At 43.3% G+C, this 24,667-nt stretch overlaps 1 protein-coding gene across 2 annotated transcripts in view; it reads right to left on the bottom strand.

Moving 5' to 3' along the window:
* The window catches only part of MASP2 (MBL associated serine protease 2), a 92,693-nt gene that overhangs the window by 47,873 nt on the left and 20,153 nt on the right, over nucleotides 1-24,667 (bottom strand). The window contains exons 3-5 of one of the 2 annotated variants that reach the window (XM_040430255.1): nucleotides 22,280-22,457; nucleotides 16,810-16,941; nucleotides 12,329-12,762 (exon numbers count right to left, since the gene is read on the bottom strand). In XM_040430255.1, the coding sequence (XP_040286189.1) occupies nucleotides 12,755-12,762; nucleotides 16,810-16,941; nucleotides 22,280-22,457 (318 nt within the window). In that variant the 3' untranslated portion in view covers nucleotides 12,329-12,754. Of the gene's footprint in view, nucleotides 1-12,328; nucleotides 12,763-16,809; nucleotides 16,942-22,279; nucleotides 22,458-24,667 lie in introns of those variants that run through there. The other variant, XM_040430248.1, reaches the window with a different exon arrangement.

Genomic DNA, 24,667 nt, shown 5'->3' on the forward strand with positions numbered 1-24,667 from the left:
ATGGCCTGGAAACTCCCCAGATCTTAATCCCATTGAGAACTTGTGGTCAATCCTCAAGAGGCGGGTGGACAAACAAAAACCCACTAATTCTGACAAACTCCAAGAAGTAATTATGAAAGAATGGGTTGCTATCAGTGAGGAATTGGCCCAGAAGTTGATTGAGAGCATGCCCAGTCGAATTGCAGAGGTCCTGAAAAAGAAGGGCCAACACTGCAAATACTGACTCTTTGCATAAATGTCATGTAATTGTCGATAAAAGCCTTTGAAACCTATGAAGTGCGTGTAATAATATTTCACTACATCACAGAAACAACTGAAACAAAGATCTAAAAGCAGTTTAGCAGCAAACTTTGTGAAAACTAATATTTGTGTCATTCTCAAAACTTTTGGCCACGACTGTATATAACCAAAAATGTTACAATTGTGTCCATGTCCCAATATTTATGGACCTGACTGTATGTATCACAGCAAAGTCCTCAGAGGAAAGAATAAAAGAACCAGCCAATAAGTACCTTTAGAGGGTACAAACTATGAACAATATGGCTAATGTTATAATTTAGAGACTTACTGGCTTTTTGGTGATATTGTCAAGGTTGAAATCCAACATGCCCATTCTTTCTTACCACAGACATCTGCTCAATGGAGAGTAGAGACACCAGGGATAAATACACCCAACAGAGGGCCCTGTTCAAGAACAGTATATTGGCCCCTTGCTCTCCAATAACTCATTTATAAATGACCACTTAAAGGGGTTGTCCAGGTTTAGAGCTGAACCCAAACATAACCCCTTCTTTACCCCTCCAGCTCCTCTGAGCGGAGCATTGGAGCATTTCATGCTCCGATGCTCTCCCTTGCCCTGCCCTGCATAGCGCGGGGTAAGGGCTTTTTCTTCATATCTGGTGATGTACCATGCTTTTTTACAGTATGCTAGGCAGATGTTTCCACCTAACAGTGAGCCCAGTGACGTCACCGGGAACACTGCTAGGCAGGAGCCTCTGCTTAGCAGTGTAAACATATAAATAAGCAGCCCTTGCCCTGCGCAATGCAGCGCACGGCAAGGGAGAGCATCAGAGCATGAAATGCTCTGATGCTCCACTCAGAGGGGCTGAAGGGCTGCAGAACAAACAACCCTTTTAATTTTTCCCTACCATTCTACCAGTAATTTTGAGCCCCTTACATGTAAACTAATGGACAGTAATAAGCTGGTGGTTGCTTTTAGGGTGGCAGTGGGTTCCCTTTCCTTCTGGGTCACTCTGATCCTTCAGTTCCTGCCCTGTAAATTTCACTGCTGGGTCACATGCTGCTTGGGGGGCAAGTCTCTTGGCTGCAGCAACACATATGACCCTGTCCAGAAGTTTACAGGTCGGTGAACACAAGGTCACTGAATGGAGCTGCAGAGAGCAGGTGAGTATAATTTCTTCATTAGGTATAACAAGCCTGGAAAACCCCTTTAAGACAATAACTCAAAGTGTTAACTCAAATACTGAAATTTCTAAGAACTCTATTTCCTTGAGCTTTACTGTGTATATGTGTGTGTGTATATATATATATATATATATATATATATATATATATATATATAAATTTTTTCTCCGAAACGAATATTTCCCAACCTATGGCTCTCCAACTGTTGCAAAACTGTTGACAGCCACGAACTATGAGGGCATGCTGGTAGTTGCATTTTTTTTTTTTTTTTTTTTTATATATACAATACTTTTACTGGCACATGGGGGGCTGTTATTACTGGCACGGGGGGGGGGGGGGGCTGTTATTACTGGCACGGGGGGCTGTTACTACTGGCACAAGGGGGGCTGTTATTACTGGCACGGGGTGGCTGCTATTACTGGCACAGGGGGGGGGGACTGTTATTACTGGCACAGGGGGGGGGGACTGTTATTACTGGCACAGGGGGGGACTGTTATTACTGGCACGGGGGGGCTGTTATTACTGGCACATGGGGGGCTGTTATTACTGGCACATGGGGGGCTGTTACTACTGGCACAGGGGGCTGTTACTACTGGCACAAGGGGGGGGCTGTTATTACTGGCACGGGGGGGCTGTTATTACTGGCACGGGGGGCTGTTACTACTGGCACAAGGGGGGGCTGTTATTACTGGCACGGGGGGGCAGTTATTACTGGCACGGGGGGCTGTTACTACTGGCACAAGGGGGGGCTGTTATTGCTGGCACATGGGGGCTGTTATTACTGGCACGGGGGGGCTGTTATTACTGGCACGGGGGGGCTGTTATTACTGGCACAGGGGGGGACTGTTATTACTGGCACAGGGGGGGACTGTTATTACTGGCACAGGGGGGACTGTTATTACTGGCACGGGGGGGCTGTTATTACTGGCACATGGGGGGCTGTTATTACTGGCACATGGGGGGCTGGTATTACTGGCACATGGGGGCTGTTATTACTGGCACATGGGGGGCTGTTATTACTGGCACATGGGGGGCTGTTATTACTGGCACATGGGGGGCTGTTATTACTGGCACATGGGGGGGCTGTTATTACTGGCACATGGGAGGCTGTTATTACTGGCACATGGGGGGCTGTTATTACTGGCACATGGGGGGCTGTTATTACTGGCACATGGGGGGCTGTTATTACTGGGACATGGGGCTGTTATTACTGGCACATGGGGGGCTGTTATTACTGGCACATGGGGGGCTGTTATTACTGGCACATGGGGGGCTGTTATTACTGGGACATGGGGGGCTGTTATTACTGGCACATGGGGGGCTGTTATTACTGGCACATGGGGGGCTGTTATTACTGGCACATGGGGGGCTGTTATTACTGGCACATGGGGGGCTGTTATTACTGGCACATGGGGGGCTGTTATTACTGGCACATGGGGGGCTGTTATTACTGGCACATGGGGGGCTGTTATTACTGGCACATGGGGGGCTATTACTGGCACATGGGGGGCTGTTATTACTGGCACATGGGGGGCTGTTATTACTGGGACATGGGGCTGTTATTACTGGCACATGGGGGGCTATTACTGGCACATGGGGGCTGTTATTACTGGCACATGGGGGGCTATTACTGGCACATGGGGGGCTGTTACTACTGGCACAAGGGGGGGCTGTTATTACTGGCACAAGGGGGGGCTGTTATTGCTGGCACAAGGGGGGGCTGTTATTACTGGCACATGGGAGGCTGTTATTACTGGCACATGGGGGGCTGTTATTACTGGCACCTACTGAGGCCACAAAGAAGGGGTATTTTATATGGGGCGCTCTGTACAGTACAATTTTATACTGGGACACATTATGGTGGGTACTATGGGGAAGGGGGAGAGGAGTACTATGGGGTCATCTACTGGGGGCACTAAGAAGGGGTATTTTATACTTGCAAATTATGGGGGACACTGAGGGCATCTACTTGAGCATTTTATACTGGTACATTATGGGGGGCACTAGGAGGAAGGAGGGTGTGGAGCACTATGGGGGCATTTACTGGGGGCACAATATAGGGGTATTTTATACTGGCACATTATGGGGGCACTATGGGGACATTAGCTCACCTGGGGGCATTAAAAGGGGGTATTTTTTGCACTGTCACATTATAAGGAGAATTATTTCTACTGGGGGGGCATTATGGTGGGCTTTATTACTCCCCCATGGTATGACCCCCTAGTAGCAGCACCAGCCTCTCCCTGCTCTGCTATTCCTCTGCCCCTTCTCCAAATCCTTATTATGAAATCTTTCCTATTAGGATAAAACACCGAGCTACACCGAGCCCCTGGCCAAAGTGTCCGAGATCCCCAAGGGCCAAGTCAAGTAATTGTAAGTTTTCATGTGAAATATGTTTTTTATACACATATAGCATACACTGTGTAGTCTGTTCTATAAGCACCATTGTTTTGTGGCGGCGGACAGAAAATAATCTGAAAGTGCCCCTCCCGAAACCAGGCTCTGGATCCGCCACTGCTAAGGAGGCAGTAGCACATAAATAGTCTGTACAATTTGTTTACCTGACCTCGATCCAGCGATGTCTGCCGCTCAAATCAGCAGCCACCGCACTGGTCTGTGCACGTCTGTTCCTATTCAAGTTCTGACTGTGTGGCAGATCAGAGACTTGGGGCACAGAGCTCTGGCTCAGTGTCCAACCTGAGGTGTAGGTGGGAGTTTTAAAGCAGGCACTGACACTAAGTCGATGTGTTGTCTGTCATTGTGTATGATGTTTTGCTCTTGTTTGTGTTTCGGAGCCTTGCACCTAAACTCAAGACCTGCTTGTTAAGCCTCTGTTAACACTCTGTGCATTGACTACTGATTAACTTCTCATGTACTGATTTGGCTATATCTGTACTCTCCAGGTTTGGACTTCAACTCTGGTCTGCTCATTTGACTATATCTGTACTCTCCTGTTTATGCATTTCAGCTTTCTTTATTATTCCTTCTGCTTTCCTTTTATCATCTAGTTAGGTCTGCAACCTGCAAACTCTCACTTGTTTTCTGTCACCTTAATCCACAGACACAACCTGGGACCTTTGCAGCCAAGGCTATTGTGCTTTGTGATGTGCTTTGGTACCTAGGGGTAGCCTTAGTTTCTGCTAAACGGAGTGGTGCATAAGGAAAGGTACCTGTTTTGAGTTAGTTGGGGGAGTTATCTCTGTAGTTATCATTATATTAGAGCTCCAATCCCTAGGTTATCCATACATGATTTTTTATTCAAACCTAGCTATTTTGGTGGAATAACTGACTTATTTTTTCTATAACATACTGTAATTTGTATGTATACAGACTTACATTAAATGATCGAAAAATATATATCAGCTCATTCACTTAGAAAATATCAACATATGATTTAAAAAGGTTTTCACACCTTAGTAAGTGATGGCACATTGCTGTGCTAAGACATCACTTTCTAATCATGGAGGTTAAACTATGTGGCCTATTCACAGTCTTGCCACCTTGAATGGAGTTGGTGGCCAGGAGCTCCACTGCAGAAGATACCTCAGTTCCTCCATTCTTAGGGTCTGCAGTGGTCTCAGAGGTTGGGCACCCACGTAATGCAATATTATAGCATATCCTGGCCACATAACATGGGGGAAATACTAAAAATGGTCACAAATATCCAAATGGTAAGACCTTTCTGGCATAACCAACAAGATAGTATTCCTGCCACAGGCTTTATGATACAACAGTGGTTTTGAGTCTGAAAGAGGTATTTAAACTATTTATTAGGCAGCAGCCAATTAAATATGCAAGCTATTATCAGATATTTTATTACATATATTAGTTATATAATCGCAAAGATAAAATATGTGATCCCATGATTCTGAATCATGCTTTCCACGTATTGGGATGGTTGTCTATTGAAGTTCAAAAATGTAAAAGGAAGAGTGGAAGTTTTAAATAAAATCCAGCCTTTATTAAAATATCTTAAAAATACATCCAGCTTGAACACTGAATTGCAGAATATGCTTATGCATTTTGGATGTTTAATCCGTAATCATAGTTATCTGCCATTACAATTCACATTCTATTTAAAAGCAATATGTGGTCATATAGACTTGCCTCCAGGCTACAGAAAAACGAAAATTAGGTAATCACACAGATCACATTAACCCTTTATGTTAGGCTACTTTCACACTAGCGTTTTTCTTTTCCGGCGCTGAGTTCCGTCCTAGGGGCTCAAATCCGGAAAAGAACTGATCAGTTTTATCCCCATGCATTCTGAATGGAGAGTCAGTCCTTCAGGATGCATCAGGATGTCTTCAGTTCAGTCTTTTTGACTGATCAGGCTTTTCAGAAAAACGTAGCATGCAGTATTTTTACCTCCGGCCAAAAAGCCTGAACACTTTGACTGAACGCCGGATCAGGCCTTTTTCCCATTGACTTGCATTAACGCCGGATCTGGCACTGTGTGTTCAGTCAAAACGGATCCGGCTTTTGCATGTTAAGCCCGAAAAATGTGAAAAAAAAGTTAAAGTCCATAAATGGCGGATCCGTTTTTTCCAATGCATTTTTTCATTGTGATCAAAATCCTGATCAGGATTCAAATGTAATCCGTTTTCACACGTTTTTCCGGATCCGGCGGGCAGTTCCGGTGTCGGAATTGAACGCCGGATTAAAACAACGCTAGTGTGAAAGTAGCCTTTTATAGCATGGACACACAATAGATCATCTGCAGTAATCAATAAGTATAAATTCAATCTGTTGTAGATTTAACCCTTTAGGCTGTCTTGTTCCCAAATAAAAAATCCAAAATGTGTCACTTTTCATGAGCTTTGTTCTATGATGCTTTACATATATATCGGCCCCAAAACGTTTAGGCCCCTTGCAGACGAGCGTTCCTCCAGCAGCGAGTCTGCAACGCAGCTCCCGGCCTGACCTCCCAGCGCTGCCGGGGGTCACATAGAATTATATTGATTTATGAGGTGAACGCATGCGTTGCGTGAAAATCGCAGCATGTTCTATATTCTGCATTTTTTTACGCAACGCGGGCCCCATAGAAATTAATGGGTCTGCGTGAAAATCGCAAGCATCCGCAAGCAAGTGCGGATGCGGTGCGATTTTCAAGCATGGTTGCTAGGAGATGATGTAAGTAAGTTGATAAAAGTCAATTTACTGTATTATTTTCCCTTATAACATGGTTATTAGGGAAAATAATAGCATTCTTAATACAGAATGCTTACTAAAATGTGGCTTGAGGGGTTAAAAAAAAATATGTACTCACCTCATCCTGTTGTTCGCGCACCCGGCATCATCTTCTATGTTCATTCAGCAGGACCTGCGCTGACGTCACTGCGATCACCACGTAATCAGCTTCTGCTATGAATGCTGCTCTGCCCTCTCACTTCTTGCATGAGGTTAGGTTATCTAGTCTCTGGTTAACAGCAAAGATGCTTTATTCTGTGCATCAAACTCCAGCCTCACAACCAACTCTGACTTCTAGCCGCCTGCCCTGACCTTCGGCCGTTTTCAGATTCCCTTACTAAGGCCTGTCCATACTTTGGACTTCAATACACCAGTAGTTCCTGCCTTGACCTCAGCCCGTCTCCTGGCTAAATATATTGTCTTATCCCTTGGGGCCTTGCACTGTTGTCTCTGATCCTCGTTGGTCAGCTGCCATTTACACTGAGACTACTCTAGGATGTAGTGGCCTGGTTAGTTCCCTGCAGCGAAGTTGGTTTAGCCAAAGCCAAGCCAGTTATCTGCCACAGTGGGTCCACAGCCTCTGTCCTTAAGGCCTCATGCACACGACCATTGTTTTGTTCCGTGTCCATTGTTCCGTTTTCCGTGATTTTCTTGCGGACCCATTGACTTTCAATGGGTCTGTTGAAAACTCGGAAAATGCAGCGTTTGTCATGCGCGTCCGTGATCGGTGTTTCCAGTCCGTGAAAAAAATATGACTTGTCCGTGAAAAAACACGGAGGCACACAAGATTGTCATCTGCGTCCGTGATCCGTGTCAGTTTTTTTCCTATCATTTTCAAGGCAAACTTGACTTAGATTTTTTTATCACTTTTCATGTCTGGTGATCCTCCAAAAATCAAGGAAGACACACGGAAAAAAAACCAGAAACGCATCACGGAACAACGGAACCCTGTTTTGTAGACCGTGAAAAAATACTGTCGTGTGCATGAGGCCTAACACAATGTATGTTTTTTTCCTAAAGGATAAAAGCAAATATATACGTTTTTTGTAATTACAATGAATTTAATGGCACAAAATAAATTACAAAAAACAGATGAGTTCGACATATTGTGAATTGGGTTGATAGATTACTGGGAGTGGCTGGCCAAGAATTGGAACCAATGACAAAGTTAGAGGTAGGTGGAGGGTTCTTAAAAATGATTTTTTCAGGGGCTTAGGTCACAAGGTAACGACCTCAAAGTTAGTATTTTCTGAACTTCCACCTGTACCATGAGCCACACCAAAAAGTCAGGGAGAGATTAGGGAGGTTAGCAAATGGCTCAAGAACTGGTGTAGGAAGGAGGGGTTTGGGTTCATGGAGAACTTGGCCAACTTCTCTGTCGGCTACAGACTGTATCGTAGGGATGGGCTGCACCTCAATGGGGAAGGTGCAACTATATTGGGGGAGAAGATGGCTACAAGATTGGAGGAGTGTTTAAACTAGGGACTGGGGGATAGTTAATTACATTACAGGCGAGAAGATAGTGCAGACTGTGACCTGGGCAAGGTACTGGAACTGGGGGTGGAATGGAGGGAGGACCAGGATCACAGTGCTAGCTGTCATACAACCCGAGAAATATCTCTTAGAAATTGGATTGGGAATGAAAGGTATTACCTTTAGACCTTACTTCTGAATATCCCCCCGCTTACCAGTCAGCATCAAGGAGGGAGGAGAAGTGGGGGAGGTGCTGACAGGCTAGAGAGACAGAAGAAGAGCTTCTCCTGTCCTAACCCTACCTGACAGACCCCACTGATTATAATAGGAACTGGTTTACATTAGAAAACACACCATTTTACCAGACAAGAAAGCACAGAATGCTGTGCTATTTGTTATGGGCAGTGGGTTTTGAACCACAGCATGAACAGTCAGGTTTAACTTTGGCCTAATCCTAAGCCTTTTATCATGGCAGCACCTAGTTTTAACCCTTTAACCTCTATGCAGGGATCTAGAATGTGCTGCAGCGGAGCCACCAGGCGACTATGTCTCAGAGTAGTCCCTTTGTGGTTGACGGCTGATCCAAAGGGCCAGAGAAACTTGTGCAGAGCACCGAACAATCAGAGAGAGGCCGAGGTCAGGGCAGGCAGAGTATGTGCAAATCTGTGAAACATATCTGAGGTCAGGGCAGTCAGCAGAGGGTCAATACTGTAATCTGGCACAGGTCAGGCAGAGAGGATCACAGTCAGGTAATGGGCAGAGGTCGGTTCATTTGCAGACAAACGAAACAGCATACATTCAGAGAAACTAGTAAGCTAGATAAACCTATTGCTCAGGCATCTTCCCAAAGGGAAGTACCCCAGGGTAGCCAGCCATAGGCTTGTGAAGATTGGGGGGGTGCTCACACTAAACCCTTAAGGGACAGGAGGGACAGTGGGTCAAAATATGATCAAATCATTGGTGTAAAAAAACACCTCATGTTATGCCACACCCCAAAACCACACACCCTTTCTACCCACATAAACTTGGCTGGTATTTTCTGTTTGGAATGGTGGCAAACCTAGTCTTAAATACTGAGAAATTAAGTGGATTGTGAGGGAATATGTTTCGTGGTGGCAGCAACACAGAGGAAGAGTGCTAGGAAGAGAATGGGAATGGTAGTTGTCAATAACCAGGCCCAGTTTAAGTGAAACAACAACAGTCTCTTTCCTGGGGATGTTAGGTGCAAGAGGCATTTTACAGACACTTAAAAGGTTAAGTTCAGTCTTTCCAAATTACACACAAAATCTTTCCAAGGCTGTATATAGGAAAGCAGGGTGTATGGTAGTCTGAATACACTTTTCTATCTCTCCAAATAACCACAAGTGTGCAAATCTGTTGTCCTTAACACTTCAATCCACACTGGGTGCAGATCTTAGATCAATTGGTCAATCCATCTCAAATGTGTGATGGGCCCCACAGCAATATACCCTGTCCACAAGCAACAAAGTCCAAAACCATAAATGTGTGTTATCTTTGCTAGCCATATGGTCCTAAGCAGTCAGTGAATATTTGTTCTCTTTCTCTCAGAAGCTTTAATTAGTTCTTAGCAACTTCCAGGAATAGTATGCCTCCTGGAGTAGACCTCTCACAAGACATACAGAAAGCAACGTCCTTTTAGCTTGGCTGCTAACTCCAGACTCCATGGCTCAGCCTCCTCTTTACAGGGTAGAAAACAATAACTAAGCTGTGTTCCCATATTCAGCTCTTATAATCACATTCAAAGCATGCAATGTACATTAACCCAAACCAGTAATTATTAACCCCTTTAGCAGTGATCTACTGGGTCACTGGACTGTTGCCACCTAATAAAAAGCTAAGAGTGATTCCTGCACCAGGGCTGTGTTTTTCAGCCAGAAGGGCTCCCACTCTGTGGTCTTTACTATCTTTCTGTATATTTTTGGAAACCCCAGACATAAAAGTACATAGTTATCTTGTCAAGGGTATTATGGATGAGGCCATAGGAAATGTAAAGTATGTCTATTTTTATCAGGGGGTGATAATTTCTGACACAGATGAATAGTACAAAATGAAGGGATTCTTCTACTGTAATCCTTCTAATGTGTGCATTTGGCCTCCTGCAATATTTGAAGGAAACAATATATAGGGTGCATCAGGATCAGACGCTATTCTCCCAACATTAAAAATCCCAAAGCGAACAATGAATCCGTGTTATTGTGCCATTTTAAGGAAATGCACACAGGGAATACCACAAGTTTTTGTTTCTCAGGTAGTAAGAAGGTTTATAAGTTGTTACATAAAGAGGATCATAGATGGAGGCTCCTGGATAGAGAGACATTTTGAATTTTTATTGTCGGAACAATACAGCCTACAGTGTTAAATCTTCAAAATATTTATTTTATCATTATTGATTTATTCATATGTTAATCTATTATGAGTTTCCTCTCTATAACATAGAGGGCTAATGTGATCTGTGTGATTAACTAATTGCCTTTTTTGTGTAACCAATGAAAGAACTGAAGGGGAGTTTCTATGACAATGCATTGATTTTAAATGGAATGTGATTTTTTATTAGTAGATAACTATGATTAAATGGATTGGCCACGATCTATTACTAACTGCATATGTGCTGGGAACAGCATATACATGGAGCTAGTAATGGGTATTATTAACCCATTCAGGTCAAGGACATTTTTCATTTTTTAACCTCCAGCCTTCACTGAGCCATAACTTTTTTATTAGCCGTATGAGGATTTATTTTTTGCTGGACTGGTTGTACTTTCTAATGGCAACATTTACAGTTGCATATAATGTAGTGGGATGCTGGAGAACATTTTTAAATGGGGTGGAGTAAAAAAAAAAAGCAGTGATGAGCGGCAGGGGCAATATTCGAATTCACGATATTTGGCGAATATTCATCATATATTCGAGAATTCGTGATCTCCAGTCATTATTTTCTTGATTCCGAAAATAGGCAATCGGAAAATTCACAATACGAAAATTCCCGCTCAACACTACTCTTAAAGTCAAAGATATTGCAGCCTTCTCATTGGCCCTCAAGCAAGAAGCAGTGAGGAATCATGGGTACTGATGAAGAAAGTTTTGAATATTCGCGATTACGAAGATATAGAACTATATTCTAGATATTCGCGAATTCTCGAAGTGACAATATTCGTGATAAAATTCGCGATTAGAATATTCGCGATCAACACAAAAAAAACAACACAATTCCGCCACAGTTTTATGCGTTTTGTTTTTGCAGTGTTTCCTATGCGGTAAAACAGACCTGTTACTTTCATTCTCCGGGTCAGGATGATTACACACATTATACTTTTTTACTTTTACAACTCCGGAGCTGTGTGAGCTAATTTTTTTGTAGGATGATGTGTAGTTTTTATTGATACGATTTCGGAGTGCGTAAAACTTTTTCATCACTTTTTATTTAAAAAAATTTGTGGGAGGTGAAGTGACAAAAAAATTGGCAAAACAGCAATTGTGATGTTTTTTTCCATTACGCCATTCGCCATATGGGATAAATATTTTTATATACTTTAATAGTACAGAGTTTTTTTTAACTCGCAATGCCTATGATGTTTTTTTAGTTTATTTTTTTCATTTTGGGGAAATGGGGGAGTCATTTGAAATTTTATATTAAAAAAAATTTTTAATTTTTTTTTACACTTTTTAATAATTCCCCTAGGGAACTTTAACAAGCAATCATTAGATTGTTTCTCTTATAGACTCTAATGCATTAGCATTGGAGTCTGAGCATTTCATTATGTTCCTATGGAGCCCTGTCACAGGCAGGGTCTCCCTAGGAACTTATCTGCTGCAGCCTCAGATCATTCAGGAGGATCAAGGTTGCCACACACTATCCGACTCCCCTGATCCCAACTAGGAGGAGCCGTTGCATGGCCCAGTTTTTGAGCTCCCAGATGCCATGGTCACATTTGACCACAGCATTTGAGGGGTTAAATGTGTGTGATCAATGTTATATTCAATCGCGTACATTAGACTCCGGTGTCAGCTATGGCACCCGCTGTGCTCGTGAGATATTTAGATACCTGACTTCCACCGTAAATTTACAGTGAGCAGTTGGGAAGTGCATAAATCATCTGCTGCTCATGGAGGATCTCTTCCATCAGTGGCCTCTGTGCACTTACAGTAGGGACAGACAGGTGAACTAGCATATGAGAAGTCCGTCCCCAGTTTAAGTGAATAGAGACATTCCTTCAGCGGCCATTTTGGGAGTGCAAGTAGACATATCAGACATCTGTGCAATTAGTTTAATATTGCCTATTATTAGCTGCATGGATGTGCTATTCCCAACATGCATACAGCTAGTAATAGGTAGTAACCAAATTCCTGTTAAGGATTAATCATCTGAAAATGCATAAGCTTCTTTGCTATTCTTTGTTGGTGCTAGATGTATTTTAAAGAAGTTCTAATAAAGATTGGATTTTATTTGGACCTTCCATTCATGCTGGATTATATTTTTGGACTTGGATGTATTGCTCTCATGCCCTGCCCCTGGGTTGTTCCTTGCATCTGTGAAGCTTCTGTGGCAATGAGCTTAGCTGGACCATTTGTTTGTTTGCGGTTCTCTATTGAAGGTTTGAAAAATTTGACATCAGTTCTGACAATTTCTTCCTTCTTCGAAGGGATTTTACTGCTCTATAAGACATATGAAAGGTAAATCTAAGCCATAACTTTTAATTGATGTATAAAATCACAGATATTCCAATTAGACATGCAGATGGGAGGTCATCAGGAGCGGACTGAATTTAAAGTGGCCCTGGAAAATATACTAAAAGTGACCCCGTTTTGTAGTTGTGTCCAAATTGATGGAAGGCAGGGCCAGCAGTACCATATTGTGGCAGATTATACCACCCCAGAAGAGCCAAATACCACAGTCCATCACAAAATACTGCAGCAGCACAAAATACAACCCCAAAAACTTCCACTGGCCTGCCATAAGGAGGGCCTAGGTGGCCCCCTGGGCATTGGCCCACCAGGGAATTTCCCTGTAAGTTCTATGGCCAATATGCCCCTGTAGATGCTAATAAAACCTAGACAGAAAAATAACAATGTTCAGGGGTGTGATCTGTAACCCTAAATGGCCTTTTTTTTTTTTTTAACAGTAAAGGAGTATGTACATCTGGACATATTGGATGTACTGTATGTGTCACGGCCTTTGGTTTGCGCTGTGACACTGTTGCCACACTTGCAGTTGCCCGCGGCAACATGTTGCTGTGAGAGCATGCGGTGGCAGTGTCTCGGCCTTCTGGGTGATTGCCGTGACATGGTTGCCACGCATGCTGTTGCCGGTGGTAACATGTTGCTTAAGTTTGCTTGTGTGTGCACTTCCCCTTTAAGTGGCTTCTTTCCCTTGTCTGGTGTTGGAAGGGTTAACTCCCTTCCTAGTGTTTTGTGAACACTGGGTTTATTTGTGTGTGGCTGCTTGGGCTATTTAACCTCTGCTGGATGCCTGAAGCTCTGAGTTCTTCCAGCCTTGGTGTATGCTGGTGGTTCTCTGCTCCTGGCTTTACCATCTTTCCAGTGAGGGCCACCCTTGTGGTCAGGGCTGGTGCTAGGATTTTTGCCGCCCTAGGCAAAGATCCATTTTGCCGCCTCCTCATGTCACTTACTCACTGACAGACAGACACTGACAGACAGACACTGACAGACAGACACACACTCAGACACTCACTGAATGACGTACACAGAAACTCACTGACAGACAGATACACACTTACTCACTGACAGACACTCACTGAAAGACATACACCTACCCACTGAAACACACACAGAAACTCACTGACAGACACTCACTCACTGGCAGACAAACACACACATATACTCACTGACAAACATACACATACACTTACTGACCGACAGACATCCACACTCACTAACATACACTCACTCACTGACATACACACACAGACACTCAATGACAGACACATACATTTACTGACAGAAAGACAGACATACATGCACTCACTCACATAAATACACAGTCAGACACTCACTCAGTCAAACACTTAAACACTCACCTCCCTGGGGTCCAGTGTGGTGCAGCTCCTGAGTCCTCCAGCGCACCATTTAGTATGCCGGGGCCGGAATGACGTCATATTCCGGCATCACAGAGGGCACACGAGGGAGGAGTGGGGAACCGCTAGAGCAGCCTCCCTTGCCGCCCGCCTCCTCTCCTCCGGTAATTTACTGGCAGAGCAGGCACCTGCCATCAGGGTAAGCAGATGCCTGCTCTGCCATATTTAAGAAGGACCTCCACCTCCTGGCCCCCCTGTAACGGCGCTGGGGCTGCTCAAGAGCCGCTCGCCCAGGGCTGCAGCCCCAGTCAGGGGGAGCCCACCAGGGCGCCCCCAGCAGGCCAGCGCCCTAGGCGAATGCCTAGTTCGCCTATATGGTTGCACCAGCCCTGCTTGTGGTCATAGATGTTCAATGTTATCCCGGTGTCTCCTTCCCTTCCTGTCCTTATCTGTATGGAGTGGGTTATGGTCAGGGTGTTCGTATGTCTAGTTTGGTGTTACATGTCTGATGGTGTTTGGTGTCAGCATGTTTACTAGACTTTCCCCTGTCTCATGTTATTGCAGCACTAGTGCACAGGCTCCAGTCAGTGTGTCTGTGGCAGGTAAGTGTGTTATTGGTTTTGCTTACCTGCCATCTCCTTATGCTGTATGTGTTCCCCTCTCCCTGCTTCTAGGCCTTTAGAGACTCCTGTTCCTCTGTGTTGTGGATGAACAGGTCGTCTCTCCCCTGCTCCTAAGTGGGGGATTTTCAGGGTATGAGCCGTCCCACCATCAGGGTCCGCACATACGGTTAGGAGTTAGGGAGAGGATTAGGGATGCAATAGGAGGTGTCCTGCTCCCTGATCCCGGTGTCCTGGCCTAGTTGCTACCATTATCCTTCTTACATTGGATGGTGGGGGGTTTCCCTCACTCCCCACCGTGACAGTATGACCACAAGGGTGGCCCTCACTGGACAGATGGAATAGTCACAGAAAGGAGCATAGCTTCCAGCCCAAAGCAAGGCTAGAGCACCACTAACCTCCATGCAACAAGCCTAGCCTAAATAGCTCCAAGCAGCCACACCCACACACACATAAACCCAGTGTTCACAAAACACTAGGAAGGGAGTTAACGCTTCCAACACCAGACAAGGGAAGGAAGCCACTTAAAGGGGAAGTACACACACAAGCAAACTAAGCAACATGTTACCACCGGCAACAGCATGCGTGGCAACCATGTCACGGCAATCACCCAGAAGGCCGAGACACTGCCACCGCATGCTCTCACAGCAACACTTTGCCTACTCTCTTCCAACACGTGCTAGATGTGTGTAGCAGCAACTTTCTTCTCATTTAAATCACACACGTGAGCCAAGAGTGCATGTGTGGAGCAGTGGGGAGAGATAGCTGTCATTTGTCCGACAGTTATCTTAAAAAATATGACCAGCTTAAGGCCCCTTTCACACGGGCGAGTATTCCGCGCGGATGCGATGCGTGAGGTGAACGCATTGCACCCGCACTGAATACCGACCCATTCATTTCTATGGGGCTGTTCATATGAGCGGTGATTTTCACGCATCACTTATGCGTTGCGTGAAAATCGCAGCATGCTCTATAATCACGCAACGCAGGCCCTATAGAAGTGAATGGGGTTGCGTGAAAATCGCAAGCATCCACAAGCAAGTGCGGATGCGGTGCGATTTTCACGCATGTTTGCTAGGTGACAGTCTATTCACTGTATTATTTTCCCTTATAACATGGTTATAAGGGAAAATAATAGCATTCTGAATAGGTGGTCAATTGAGGGTTAAAAAAAAATAAAAAAATTAACTCACCTTCTCCTCTTGTTCGCGTAGTTCCCGGTCTCTTCTTTACTTCTTAAAAGATGAACTATCGGATAAGACCTGTGGTAACGTCAGATCACATGCTCCAATCACATGGTCCATCACCACGGTGATGTACCATGTGATTGGAGCATGTGATCTGACGTCACCAAAGGTCCTTTAGCCCACAGCTCATCATTAAAGAAGTAAAGAAGAGACCGGGAACTACGCGAACAAGAGGAGAAGGTGAGTTAATTTTTATTTATTTTTTTAACCCTCAATTGACCACCTATTCAGAATGCTATTATTTTCCCTTATAACCATGTTATAAGGGAAAATAATAACATCTACACAACACCTAACCCAAGCCCGAACTTCTGTGAAGAAGTCTGGGTTTGGGTACCAAACATGCGTGATTTTTCTCACGCGAGTGCAAAACGCATTACAATGTTTTGCACTCGCGCGGAAAAATCGCGAGTGTTCCCGCAACGCACCCGCACATTTTCCCGCAATGCCCGTGTGAAAGAGGCCTAACACTTAACATTTTTTAAGACCATTATGAAGACTCTAATAAGCTCCATGTAACTATCACTTTCTCATTGGGCACGATGTCTTGTTTGACTTTATTAGACCTGTTGGAAGCTCTTACACTTCCAAAGGATGAAGTCAAATATTTTAATTCTGCCTGTTGGTCTGAAAGAGTTGCTGTTGGACTGGAGGCCACATTGGTGGCTTAGGCATATATTTTATGTTATCTACCTGCTCATTTCATATAACATCATTTTAATTATAGGATCCAACCTAACTTATTCTTGTTTCCATAATGTTTCTACATTTAAGTCTTAAGACATTTATCCACACGCTTACCAATGCAGGTTTTTTTGTCTGTGTGCAATTTGAAGCCAGGTCGGCAACTGCAATAATGTCCTCCAATGTGATTGTGGCAGAAGTGGTCACATACCTCTGTGTCTTCATCTTGTTTTTCACACTCATCAATATCTATAGAAAATCATTTAAATGTTAATTTATTTTCCAAATTTTTCATCCACAATCAAACATTATGAAGAAAAAACGGAAAGGTCCAGCTTCTAAAATCCAATTTCTTTATTCCAGCGGTTAATTTTTTTTCCATACACAGGACAGTAATACACAGTCTACGCGTTTCGGACTCACAGATTACAGTCCTTACTCATGACAAATGTGCTCTACAAATGCCACTCCATATAAACCCCCCTAACTCCCATCAAACATCGGGAGGCTAAGCAGGCTCACCTGGAGTAGTTGGACATTCACCACACTCATTAACCCTTCACCTACAGAAAAAAAAAAAAGTACAATAAAATATTTTTTTTTCTTTATGACAAAAAATGGCAATTGTTAGGGGGTAACTCTCATTAATATTGCAAAATCTAATTCTATCTCTTATTTAGACCCCTTGGGACACAGGTGCCTAATTCATGCATCCAAAAAGTTTCTCTATTCAAGAGTTTTTTTCTATGATCTCCCCCTCTCACTGGTGGAGTAACCCTTTCAATTCCCTGAACACGTAAGCTGGAGGTATTCCCCTGACGCTTTACCGCAAAGTGGAAGCTCACGGCAGAAACATTTCTTGTCATATGATGTTGTGTATCTGAAATATGTTTTCGTACTCGTGTTTTTATCGCATTTGATGTACATCCCTCATATTGCAAGTTACAGGCTATACATGTGACCAGATAAATCGCAAATTGTGAATTGCAATTCAAGTATGACTTGATATTATGTGTGTTCCCATTTGCTATAGAGCAAAACGTTCTGCTCATTTAGATATGGGAACAACAAATGCATTTATTCTGACCACATTTATAGCTGCCAATATATTTCAACCAGGTGGACTCTGTAGGGGATTTGTCCGAAAACAGACTGGGGCTCAGTAGTTGACCTAAATTAGGTGCTCTCCGTGCAACATACCTGATGCCATCTGATACTATCTCACCCCAATCCCTGTCAAAATTCAAAACAGTTAAATGACGTCTTATTATTTCACGTATATCCTGATACTCCTCACTGTACTGCGTGGTGAACGTGACTTGTTCTTGTTTAAATGCCCATGGATGGCGCTTATTCTGTTTTAAATTTGCTGTATCACTAGGGAAAATAAGTGAATGCCTATCCAGGGTAGATGTCTGGTCAATAGCCCTTTGTACAGATTGTGCAGTATATTTTTTAAGGCACAATCGCTTTTTTATATTTTGCGCCTCCAATAGAAGGGTTTTATCATTCGAACAGTTACGTCTTGCCCTTGTAAGCTCTCCTTTTGGTATATTCTGCACAATATATCTCCTTTCTATATGTCGCTGTACAGACCGTGCGTTTTCCACATCCCCCATTAATTTGAAGTCTAGAAACAAAATGGTCTCAGAATCAAAATGCAAGCTAAAAGAAAGGGACCTGCAGCACCAATTTATATAGTGTTTGAAATCTAGTATATCCTGACAATTATCCGATCAGACTAATAACAAGTCATCAATGTACCTTCCATACCATTGTATAGCATGGAAGTCAGTGTTAGGCCTCATGCACACGACCGTTGTTTGGGTCCGCATCCGAGACGCCGTTTTGGCGGCTCGGATGCGGTCCCATTCACTTCAATGGGGCTCCGGAGATCTGAAGGTAAAAAAGTTTATTAAACATAATTTTTTTTTTTTTTTTAATGTTTAATAACCTTTTTTACCTTCAGATCTCCGGAGTATCGATGGGAGCAAAATTTTCCCCGCCTATAGCGAACATCTATATGGCGTGGTGGGAAAAACAATTTCTGTTTACTGATTCTAACCCTTACTTCCATGCTATACAATGGTATGGAAGGTAAATTGATGACTTGTTATTAGTCTGGTCGGATAATTGTCAGGATATACTAGATTTCAAACACTATATAAATAGGTGCTGCAGGTCCCTTTCTTTTAGCTTGCATTTTGATTCTGAGAAAATTTTGTTTCTAGACCTCAAATTAATGGGGGATGTGGAAAACGCACAGGTCTGTACAGCGACATATAGAAAGGAGACATATTGTGCAGAATATACCAAAAGGGGAGCTTACAAGGGCAAGACGTAACTGTTCGAAATCCCCTACAGAGCCCACCTGGTTGAAATATATTGGCAGCTATAAATGTGGTCAGAATAAATGCATTTGTTGTTCCCATATGTAAATGAGCAGAACGTTCTGCTCTACAGCAAATGGGAACACACATAATATCAAGTCATGCTTGAATTGCAATTCACAATTTGCGATTTATCTGGTCACATGTATAGCCTGTAACTTGCAATATGAGGGATGTACATCAAATGCGATAAAAACACGAGTACGAAAACATATTTCATATACACAACATCATATGACAAGAAATGTTTCCGCAGTGAGCTTCCACTTTGCGGTAAAGCGTCAGGGGAATACCTCCAGCTTACGTGTTCAGGGGATTGAAAGGGTTACTCCACCAGTGAGAGGGGGAGATCATAGAAAAAAACTCTTGAATAGAGAAACTTTTTGGATGCATGAATTAGGCACCTGTGTCCCAAGGAGTCTAAATAGGAGATAGAATTTGATTTTGCAATATTAATGAGAGTTACCCCTAACAATTGCCATTTTTTGTCATAAAGAAAAAAAATATCTTTTATTGTACATGTTTTTTTTTTTTCTGTAGGTGAAGGGTTAATGAGTGTGGTGAATGTCCAACCGCCTACTCCAGGTGAGCCTGCTTAGCCTCCCGATGTTTGATGGGAGTTAGGGGGGTTTATATGGAGTGGCATTCATAGAGCACATTTGTCATGAGTAAGGACTGTAATCTGTGAGTCCGAAACGCGTAGACTGTGTATTACTGTCCTGTGTATGGAAAAAAAATTAACCGCTGGAATAAAGAAATTGGATTTTAGAAGCTGGACCTTTCCGTTTTTTTCTTCATATTAGGGTCCATTCACACGTCCGTAATTTGGGTCCGCATTCGTTCCGCAATTTGCGGACCCATTCACTTTCAATGGGGCTGGAACGGATGCAAATCCACATTTCCTGGATCCGCATCCGCATTTTCGGGATCCGCATCTGTTTTTTCGGGTTCCGTTTTTTCGGGATCCGCAATTTCGTTCCTGAAAAAAATAGAACATGTCCTATTCTTGTCCGCAATTGCGGACCAGTAAAGGCATTTTCTATAGTGTCTGTTATGTGCGGATCCGCAAATTGCGGATCGCACATTGCAGGTGTCCGTGTTTTGCGGATCCGCAATTTGCGGATCCACAATTTGCGGATCCGCAAAACACTTACAGACGTGTGAATGGACCCTTACAAAGTAGCAGCTGATCCAGGCTGCATCCGTGCTTCTGGGAGTCGTTTTTTAGGTGAGCGATGCTACCTTTGTATGTTCTATACAATCAAACATTACTTTGGACATCTCTCCAGCCTTGAGTCACCTTCATTAAAGGCAATTTTTTTTCTCCATGATTTTTGACTATTAACTGCAGTAATACACTGCAGAAAAGGAACCCAGATCACCTCAGAGTTGTGCTGAAATACATTGTCAGGACTGCTGTGCATCCTGCACAAGAGTCCTCTCCATTATGTTAGCACAACACAGCAGTTCTGTGGGAGAACAGGTAGCAGTAGGAAAATAAAAAATAGTTACCACTATTTGGACTCTATCTGAGGTACTACTCATGTATTACTGCAGATAAGGCCCCATTCACACAACCGTATCACAGCCGTATCCATTTTGTGGACCTGCAAACCGCGGATCCCCAAAGCACTGGCTGCGGCCATGCGCACCTCACATCGCAGTGTGGACCCAATGTCAGTGGGTCCGCGATCACAAGATGCGTCCAAAGTAGGGCATGTCATACTTTTGTGGTCCAGCTCCACGGACCTAGAAGCACACAGAAGCCTTTCCATGTTCTTCCAGGCTGTGCAGCTGCACCGCATAGGATGGGACATGTCCTATTTTTCTGAGGAGTTGGCAAGTATGAGCTATATTGAGACCTGTCCACAGGTTATGTGTGCTATTGGACCTCAGCTCCATTCAATTCAGTGGAGGTGAGCTGCAATAAAAGAGAGCAGCCATGTTTTTAATTCTACACAACCAGTTTAACATTTTAGGCTACTTTAAAACCAGTGTTTTTATTCAGGTTTTGAGGTCCGGCACAGGATCTTGAAACCTGAAAAAAACACTTCTGTTTCATTTAATACATACGGATGCATCCGTGTTGTTGGGATCCAGTTGTATTAAATAGAAACTGAACAAACCGGATCCATCATTAAAATCATTGTAACTCAATGGGTGCCAGATCCACTTTTTTCATTACCGAAAAAAACGGATTAAAACCACTGCAAGCTGCAGTTTTGTGTCCAGTCTGCGAGACTGAAAAAACTGGAAAGGGCATGAAAATCATTATAAGTCAATGGGTGCGAAACCTATCCGGCACCATTGACTTACATTGATTTTCATGCCAGGTCCAGTTTGTTCAGTTTTTTGACCGGACACAAAACTGCAGCTTGCAGCAGTTTTGTGTCTGGTCAAAAAACTGAACAACCCAGAACGGATGTATCCTGATCTGGTTTGTTCTGTTTTGTCCCAATTGACAATGAATCGGGACAAAACAAAAGCATTTTGCCCACGGTTTGGAGATCCTCTGCTGGATCTCAAAACCAGAATGTAAAATGCATGTGTGAAAGTAGCCTTATATAAATTTGATCTAGGTGCAAATTGTAAACTATTTCACTCAACAGTATGGGGACTAGAACCTATAACCTTGAACCTGTGGATCCTGGGGCTTCCAGTTTGTGAATGGGGGGGGGGGGGGGGGGGGTCTGGATTTCAAATTTTGGTATTAAAGGGGTTGTCTCACTTTGGCAAATGGCATTTATCATGTAGAGAATGTTAATACAAGGCACTTACTTAATGTATTGTGATTGTCCATATTGCCTCCTTTGCTGGCTTGATTCAGTTTTCTATCACATTATACACTGCTAGTTTCCATGATTACGACCACCCTGCAATCCATCAGTGACGGCTGTGCTTGCACACTTTTGGAAAAAGCGCAACCCTTTGCGCACTCCCATAGTCCTAGCCATCACAGAGGCTGGTGCTTTTTCCTGAAATGTGCAAGCACGACCACCACTGATGGATTGCAGGGTGGTCGTAACCATGGAAATGACCAGTGTATAATGTGATGGAAAAATGAATCAAGTCAGCAAAGAAAGGAATAAGGACAATCATAATACATTAGCAAGTGTCTTGCATTAGCGTTCTCTACCCCTTCAATGACCTTTCAACATCAATATTATTAGCCATTGATTTAGGTGGTTTCTCATTACCTTCAGCCACGTAGAAAGCCTCAAAGCCATTAAACTCTTTCTCATTGGAGAAGTCACTTCTGAAAGTCACAGCCATTGTGTTATCCAGGGAGTAGAAGGAGCCATTTTCTGGGGCTTTCTCAGTATCTGTAGACTCCGTTCCACAGAAATGAGCCACCACTGTCCCTTTAGATTTAAGCTGAGGATTTAAAGACAGTGTATGTTAGTAATTTACAAGCAGATCAGTGATGGATAAGTTATTTCTCCTAACTGAGATCCAAAGGTATGTTCTCACTTTGGATTAAAATCTGATATGTATGGCTGGGATATACACTCACCTAAAGAATTATTAGGAACACCATACTAATACGGTGTTGGACCCCCTTTTGCCTTCAGAAATGCCTTAATTCTATGTGGCATTGATTCAACAAGGTGCTGATAGCATTCTTTAGAAATGTTGGCCCATATTGATAGGATAGCATCTTGCTGTTGATGGAGATTTGAGGGATGCACATCCAGGGCACGAAGCTCCCGTTCCACCACATCCCAAAGATGCTCTATTAGGTTGAGATCTGGTGACTGTGGGGGCCATTTTAGTCCAGTGAACTCATTGTCTTGTTCAAGAAACCAATTTGAAATGATTCGAGCTTGGTGACATGGTGCATTATCCTGCTGGAAGTAGCCATCAGAGGATGGATACATGTTCTCATTCTGTTTACACCAAATTCGGACTCTACCATTTGAATGTCTCAACAGAAATCGAGACTCATCAGACCAGGCAACATTTTTCCAGTCTTCAACAGTCCAATTTTGGTGAGCTCGTGCAAATTGTAGCCTCATTTTCCTATTTGTAGTGGAGATGAGTGGTACCCGGTGGGGTCTTCTGCTGTTGTAGCCCATCCGCCTCAAGGTTGTGCGTGTTGTGGCTTCACAAATGCTTTGCTGCATACCTCGGTTGTAACGAGTGGTTATTTCAGTCAACGTTGCTCTTCTATCAGCTTGAATCAGTCGGCCCATTCTCCTCTGACCTCTAGCATCCACAAGGCATTTTCGCCCACAGGACTGCCGCATACTGGACGTTTTTCCCTTTTCACACCATTCTTTGTAAACCCTAGAAATGGTTGTGCGTGACAATCCCAGTAACTGAGCAGATTGTGAAATACTCAGACCGGCCCGTCTGGCACCAACAACCATGCCACGCTCAAAATTGCTTAAATCACCTTTCTTTCCCATTCTGACATTCAGTTTGGAGTTCAGAAGATTGTCTTGACCAGGACCACCCCCCTAAATGCATTGAAGCAACTGCCATGTGATTGGTTGACTAGATAAATGCATTAATGAGAAATAGAACAGGTGTTCCTAATAATTCTTTAGGTGAGTGTACAGTACAGACCAAAAGTTTGGACACACCTTCTCATTCAAAGAGTTTTCTTTATTTTCATGACTATGAAGGCATCAAAATTATGAATTAACACATGTGGAATTATATACATAACAAACAAGTGTGAAACAACTGAAAATATGTCATATTCTAGGTTCTTCAAAGTAGCCACCTTTTGCTTTGATTACTGCTTTGCACACTCTTGGCATTCTCTTGATGAGCTTCAAGAGGTAGTCCCCTGAAATGGTTTTCACTTCACAGGTGTGCCCTGTTAGGTTTAATAAGTGGGATTTCTTGCCTTATAAATGGGGTTGGGACCATCAGTTGCGTTGAGGAGAAGTCAGGTGGATACACAGCTGATAGTCCTACTGAATAGACTGTTAGAATTTGTATTATGGCAAGAAAAAAGCAGCTAAGTAAAGAAAAACGAGTGGCCATCATTACTTTAAGAAATGAAGGTCAGTCAGTCAGCCGAAAAATTGGGAAAACTTTGAAAGTAAGGGCTATTTGACCATGAAGGAGAGTGATGGGGTGCTGCGCCAGATGACCTGGCCTCCACAGTCACCGGACCTGAACCCAATCGAGATGGTTTGGGGTGAGCTGGACCGCAGAGTGAAGGCAAAAGGGCCAACAAGTGCTAAGCATCTCTGGGAACTCCTTCAAGACTGTTGGAAGACCATTTCAGGGGACTACCTCTTGAAGCTCATCAAGAGAATGCCAAGAGTGTGCAAAGCAGTAATCAAAGCAAAAGGTGGCTACTTTGAAGAACCTAGAATATGACATATTTTCAGTTGTTTCACACTTGTTTGTTATGTATATAATTCCACATGTGTTAATTCATAGTTTTGATGTCTTCATAGTCATGAAAATAAAGAAAACTCTTTGAATGAGAAGGTGTGTCCAAACTTTTGGTCTGTACTGTAAATCCAAGTGTGTGCCCTGGGATTTTTTTTCACTGATTTGCAGCATATATGCTGAGGGTGTGTGCAGTACCTCAGTAAAGAGGGTATCTGGAAATGGTTTGTTCT

This window comes from Bufo bufo, chromosome 1, assembly GCF_905171765.1.
Source record: "Bufo bufo chromosome 1, aBufBuf1.1, whole genome shotgun sequence".
Classification (NCBI taxonomy): Eukaryota; Metazoa; Chordata; class Amphibia; order Anura; family Bufonidae; genus Bufo; species Bufo bufo.